At 46.3% G+C, this 6757-nt stretch overlaps 1 protein-coding gene across 1 annotated transcript; it reads right to left on the bottom strand.

The window, feature by feature from the left end:
- Window positions 1–1442: 1442 nt before the first annotated feature.
- Window positions 1443–5829, bottom strand: LOC137633819 (uncharacterized). Its single transcript, XM_068366063.1, has 4 exons — window positions 5722–5829; window positions 3931–5224; window positions 2645–3429; window positions 1443–2195 (listed from the first exon to the last, which is right to left on the bottom strand). Exons 1-4 carry the CDS (start codon window positions 5827–5829, stop codon window positions 1443–1445), a joined length of 2940 nt encoding a protein of 979 aa, XP_068222164.1.
- Window positions 5830–6757: the final 928 nt, after the last annotated feature.

The raw sequence follows: 6757 nt of genomic DNA, 5'->3' as shown, positions 1-6757 counted from the left end.
AATGTTTACACGACAGCGACAGAGAAGAACTGAGGACTTGAGGAATGGTTCCAGTATCCTGGTGAGTGGTGGCACTAGTTGTACACCTAGCAAACCAAACTTCAATCACCGCGAGTTTTGAATTTTCTGTCGGACGTCAGAGACGTTAGCTATATATATATCCACCGGCTAAGTTTAATGTTTAAAAATGACAAATTCGGAGATAATGTGTATTTTTCCTAACCGTACAAACCATAGCTAATAACATAGGGTTTACTTTCGGCGTAGCTGAAATGACAAGCCATTAGATTTTAACGAGGGTTAAACTACCCCCGCGCTAGTTAGCACGGGGGTAGGGGAGTGATAGCTAGCTACCCCTCCCCCCCACCGGTGAATTGCCTCACTTCACTTAGAGGTAGGACTTGTCTTGGGGGACAGGGCTGGCGGGCAAATATGTGTAAATAGCTAAGGTTTGTATGGTTAGGAAAAATACAAATTATCTCCGAATTTGTCATTTGTTCCGTAACCGAAATACAAACCACGCTATTTACATAGGATGACTTACCCTTAGGCAGGGTGGAAAGTCCCCAGCCTTACTGGCTTTTGCTTACCCGGGGACTCAGAATCCGAGTGAGCAGCACTTCGAGAAAGAGTCCCTGCGCCTCGCAAGTTTCTTGCTACGCAAGAAACGAGCGGCCTACATAAGTTGTGTGTGGAGAGATGAAGTGTGACTCATCCTAGGAAGTTGACCTGAAGTCCTTTATATGGAATTCTAGGCTAGGACGTCTCCAAACCACCTCGTCAGGGTATGGGAGACGCAACAGTATTATACTTAATACTAGGTGTTGGGGGTGTTCCTGGGAGGTTGGGAAGGAAACACAATCTTGAAATTAACATAAGTTCTATTGAGAAGGTGCAATACACGAATCAAATACAACAGGCAGGAAATACGTCTGCCTTGGGTGACGAACGACAATACAAGCACACTGTGTGATGCCCCAAGGCTGGGAAGTACATTGTTGCCATGTCTTCGGGGCGTTGCCAAACTTAATAATGAAATAGACATCTATGCATAATAACATTATAATATGATGCATATACACATGAATACATAGGGGGTGTATTTATTTACAAGAGACATATAATAAATGAGACACATAATAAATGGGAAACATAATAAATGGGAAACATCATACATTGCTTTAGGTATGATAATACGTTAACATCAGTTAATGTAACGGTCTCACATTTTATATATCTACACCTCCCTCCCCCCTTGCGCTCGTAGTTCCATTCTCGAGCGAACTCTTTCTAATGGGCCTTTGAGATCTGCGTGGGAACACTTGGGGGTTAGAGACTAAGGACCTTTCTATGTCCGTGCAAGGGGCCACAGGTAAATGGGGGAGGGGGTCAACACCAGGCATTGGCACTGGACGTAGAAAGCGGCGGTTACGCCACCAAACTCAGCCACTGGGAAGACGCACCTCATAGTCCCGTGATTTGCCAAAACCCATGACAACGCCGACCTTTTCCCATCGATGTGATGTCGGGTCTTGGATCCTTACTGTCTGACCTATTTCCAACTTGGGTAGTGGGCGGGCGTGTTGATCGTATTGTAGTTTTACTTGTTCAGCACGGGCAGCTGCACGGCGGTCACAGTCCTCAGACTTGGCCTGCCATTCCTCTGAAAAAGACTGTGGATAAGCAGGTACACAGGTACGGAGTGGGCGGCCATACAAAATCTGTGCTGGAGAGCGGCCTGTGAAGTTTGGAGTATTACGCAGTTCCAAGAGGCCTCGATCAAATTCTTCGCAGTCAATATTGCCAGAAGGTGATGTCTTGAGGATTAAGTGCTTAATGGCTTTTACAGAAGCTTCTGCATGGCCATTGGACTGCGGGTAATGTGGTGACGACATGATATGGTGGACACCCCATCTCATCATGAAATCTTGAAAGTCTTTGCTGGCGAATTGAGGGCCACCATCGGTCCTGAGACGAAGGGGAACACCGACTTCCCTGAAGTAACGACAGAAGATACGTATAGTGTTGGAAGCAGTAGTGTCTCCTTTACATGGTACCACAACAGGCCACCCAGAGAGTCGGTCGGTTACAACGAGGAATGACTTCCCGGCGACACTGAAAAAGTCAGCTGAGACAGACTCAAAAGGCCTCGTAGGGTGATCATCATTCAATAAGGGTTCCTGCTGAAGGCTAGGCTGCAACATTTGGCAGTACTAGTGATGTCTGAATCAATTCCCGGCCAAAAAACAGTCTGTCTTGCACGTCGCTTTGTGGCTTCCACTCCTCGATGGCTATCATGAAGACGAGCGAGAGTACGACGGCGGAGGGCAGCAGGGACGACAATTCTTGCTCCGTACAGAACCAGATCACCATCAGTTGAGAGGTTTTCCCTTAATTTCCAGAAAGGGAGTAACGACTGGTGTTGGTTATAACGGCTTGATGGGAATCCTGAAGTCACACAATTCACAAGACGGCTATACGATGAATCAGCTCTTGCTGCAGCTCGGAGTTCCTGAAGTGTCCTATCTGCATCTTGGGGCGTAGAATCTTCTTCGGCGATGACAGCATTGACATTGACGATATACCTGACGTGTGTTGCGACATCAGCACAAGTGATATCATCTTCAGGAGTAGGCTGACTGACTGGAGCTCGAGATAAGGCATCTGGAATGCTGAGCTGCTTTCCAGCTTGCCACACTGCTGTGAATAGGTACGGAGAAATCTTTTCCTTGGGACGCTGAAGGCGAGGATTCTCCACTGCATCAAGTGTATAATGATTGAGAATTGGGATGAGTGGCCGGTGATCAGTCATCAGGGTAAAATGCTGAAGACCAGCTAGATACAATCTACACTTAGACATAGCCCACACCACAGCTAACAATTCTAACTCTATAGTAGCGTAGCGGGTTTCGGCATCTGCGAGAAAGCGGGAGCCACATTGAACTAGACGAAGTCTGCCATTACTATGGTCCTGTAGAAGGGCGTATCCAATCCCATATAGGCGAGAGGCATCAGTCTGGAGGATTACCGGCAATGCAGGATCAAAGGAGGGAAAGACTGGGGGGCTTACCAAGGCGGCCTTGACACGACGAAATGCATCGTCATGATCAGGAGTCCAAACGAATGCTCTCTTGAGGCTCATCAGAGGTCGTAGGGGCTGAGCTGTAGCAGCAATCTCAGGGGTAAATTCGGCCAACTGGTTCACTAAGCCCATGAATGATCGAAGGTCAGTCAAATTGGTCGGTGTTGGAAAGTCCCGGATTGCACTGACTTTGCCAGGATCAGCTGCTATACCCTCTTCTGAGAGCTGATATCCACAAAAGGACACTTGAGATGCAGCAACCACAAACTTGTCTCTGTTGAGAGTAATCCTGAATTTACGGCATCGAAGAAGCATCTCATAGATTCGTTGAAGATGAGTGAAGTAATCTTCATCCGAAAGAAGTATGTCATCCACGACCTTTACACAGTTCTGCATTCCTTGAAGAGCCATATCACCGCGGAGACAGAAGGCGTCCCCTGTAGCTGCAAAACCCATTGGGCCTCTGCAATGCTTGAAACGGCCGTACGGTGTAATGAAGGTTGTCAAGTGTTGGTCCTCTTCAGCAAGTGCCATCTGCCAATATCCACATAAGGCATCTGCTGTAGTGAAATACCTTGCCTTCGAATTAACACTACGGATGGCAGCGAACGGAGTTGGAGAAGGGTGGGTTGGTCGGGACACTTGGCTATTGAGCTTAGTGAGGTCAACAGTGATACGGACACCTGAGTCCTTAGCTACTACGACGAGTGGATGGCACCATTCTGAAGGTTCATCACCGGCAGGCTTGATAATTCCTTGGGTTACCATGGAGGCGAGTTCTTCTTTAACTTGATCGCGGAAAGCAAAGGGTATCTGGCGTGGAGTGTGGACAGCAAAGGGTACTGCACCATCCTTGAGGTGGATCCTCATTGGAGGACCGGTCATCGGCTGGAGTGGTGTTGTTTTGAGATCTTCTTTGGTGACCAGAACATCCTTGAACTCCCGTAGAAAAAATTCTCTTGCCTCAGTAGGGGATGTGGCAGCAGAAAGGGGCAAGTCCTTGCATCTATTGACGTGCTTAATTTCCAATATTGGCTTGGGAAAGTCAGGAGAAATAATTGCTAATTCCTTACAGTGGCTGTAAGACAACAATGGAGTTTGAACACCGTCATGGACCTGTATAACTGCAGAACAGGACTGCTTACCCAGCATAAGAGTGGCTTGGAAGGTACCCAAAGCAGGTGTCATGGCTGAACCGTCGGCAGTTAGAGTTACAGTTGTAGGAAACGGCTTCAAATTACTCCTAGGTATCTTCAGTAGGTCAAGATGCTGGGGTCCTACCACGGAGACTTCGACGCCTGTGTCGGGTAACATCTGAATTCGGGATGTAACATCTCCATATGTTAGAAGAACACTGACAGGCTTAGGCGACTTGCCGAAAGTTTCGACTCGACGACAGCTGGACTTCTTTAAGACCTTTGATTTACCTGACGATGGAGTAGCTTTGTCACTTGAAGAGCCACCCTGTGTACTGTCATTTCTCTTTGTCTTACAGTATTTATCGTAATGTCCCACACGGTTACAAACTCGGCACTGTGCTGCATTGGCTGGGCACTTCGGGGTCCTGTCCCAATGACCTCGTCGACCGCAGTTCTTGCAGCTGCTTTCTAGGGCTGGGCAAATTTCGGAAGAATGGTGGGTACGTGCACAACACTGGCAGGGATTGGCTGGTTTGGGTGGTGGGGTTGAAGAATGATTTTTACCACCTCCTTTCTGTTTCTTGTATGTTGAAACAACACGTAGCTGGGAGGTTGGTGCTCGAATGGCAGAAGTAGCCTTCCTGGCCGCCTCATATGAGCGACAAGTATTGACCACCTCCTGTAGTGAAGCTGTTGCTTCAAGAGAGATGAGTTTCTGGACGAGTTCCCCATCCCTGATTCCCATGAGAATTATCATCTTCATTTGAGTTTCTTCACACACTGATGAATTCCCCGGACAGACGTCCACCTCTTCAGCTATATGCTTAAGTCGCACGTAAAAATCTGAAAAAGATTCTCCCTCAAACTGTTTGCAACTTAAGAGTTCTCTTCGGCGAAGGGCTTCGTTGCGTAGACTTTTCACGTGATCCTGCAGTTCATCTAAGACCTCTTCTACTGTCTTGTCTGTGTTGGGTGGAATATCCAGGGTGTGCTCCAAGATCCTCTGCGTCTCAAGAGTGAGGCACATTCTAAGCTGAATGTGTTGCTTCTCTCTAGGTAACTTGGATAAATCCACCATGATAGAATAATCTTCCCATCGACGTCTCCATTCTCGAAAAACTTGAAAAGTGGCATCTGCTTGAAGGGGAGGCGGGTTCTGGGTGATAGCTTTTTGAGGGACAGGTATTACTGATGAACTTGAAGATGAAACAGTAGGTACTGACGATGTAGACGATGTATTGACTGAAAGGCTATGTGTGCTATCAGGTTGGGAGGTAACAGGAAGCAACCTCAGCAACAATGCTGTAAAGCGAGCACTTTCTTCCTGTCGACGTTGTTCGTCTTCTCTGCGTCGAAAATCCTCTTCTTGGCGCCTTCTTGCATCCTCTTGTATACGACATTGTTCAAGATACTTGATGAAATGAAGAAGATCGGCTCCCGAAGCTGATGGAGGAGTTGTAGAATGTGGGGTGAGTGGCGGTGGCAACTGGTATACTGTACTTCCTCCCCAATTAATCCATCGAGAGCTCCAACATTAGGATTAAATCCTTCCTCTACCTCTGCTTCTCGTATATCAGAAGATTTCTCGTGAAATTCCGATTCCGACATGGTTTATTGTAAAAACATTAACATTAACATATCAAGAAGAAATATGTAAGAAATAAAAGTTCAATTTTCCAAAATATTCAGAAATAATATCATTCTTACGAATATGTGCATATTATACTAAGTGTAGCGGTACGGTTCAGGTAGGGAGGGGGAGGAGTCTGTTCGGCGAACAGTAGTCACTCCCCTCGGTGACGTCACGGTCAGTTGCCCGGAAGCGTTCGAAGTGGGTAGATGTCAGTGTGCCGGTCAAGTTAAATTATGTGCTAAACTCGTTCTCGTAGCTAATTACGGGACACAGCACATGAGAGGTCACTCAACAGTCACCAAGGCACACTGCACTAAAAGGGTCCACTTATAAGTCACTATGGGCAACGAACACTACACTTAAATGCACATGAACTGCACAATAAATCCATGGAGATTCACGGGGAGAGTAATGGCGGCTGTAATCGTCGTCTTGTGTTGCTTGAACACTTGTAAAAGCATTGTCTTCTCACATCCTACTCACTGCGCCATGTTGGGGGTGTTCCTGGGAGGTTGGGAAGGAAACACAATCTTGAAATTAACATAAGTTCTATTAAGAAGGTGCAATACACGAATCAAATACAACAGGCAGGAAATACGTCTGCCTTGGGTGACGAACGACAATACAAGCACACTGTGTGATGCCCCAAGGCTGGGAAGTACATTGTTGCCATGTCTTCGGGGCATTGCCAAACTTAATAATGAAATAGACATCTATGCATAATAACATTATAATATGATGCATATACACATAAATACATAGGGGGTGTATTTATTTACAAGAGACATATAATAAATGAGACACATAATAAATGGGAAACATAATAAATGGGAAACATCATACATTGCTTTAGGTATGATAATACGTTAACATCAGTTAATGTAACGGTCTCACATTTTATAT

This window comes from Palaemon carinicauda, chromosome 43 (genome assembly GCF_036898095.1).
Source record: "Palaemon carinicauda isolate YSFRI2023 chromosome 43, ASM3689809v2, whole genome shotgun sequence".
In the NCBI taxonomy this organism is placed as follows: domain Eukaryota; kingdom Metazoa; phylum Arthropoda; class Malacostraca; order Decapoda; family Palaemonidae; genus Palaemon; species Palaemon carinicauda.
The sequence above is the reverse complement of the archived record's forward strand: the minus strand, read 5'-3'. Positions and strand labels throughout refer to the sequence as shown.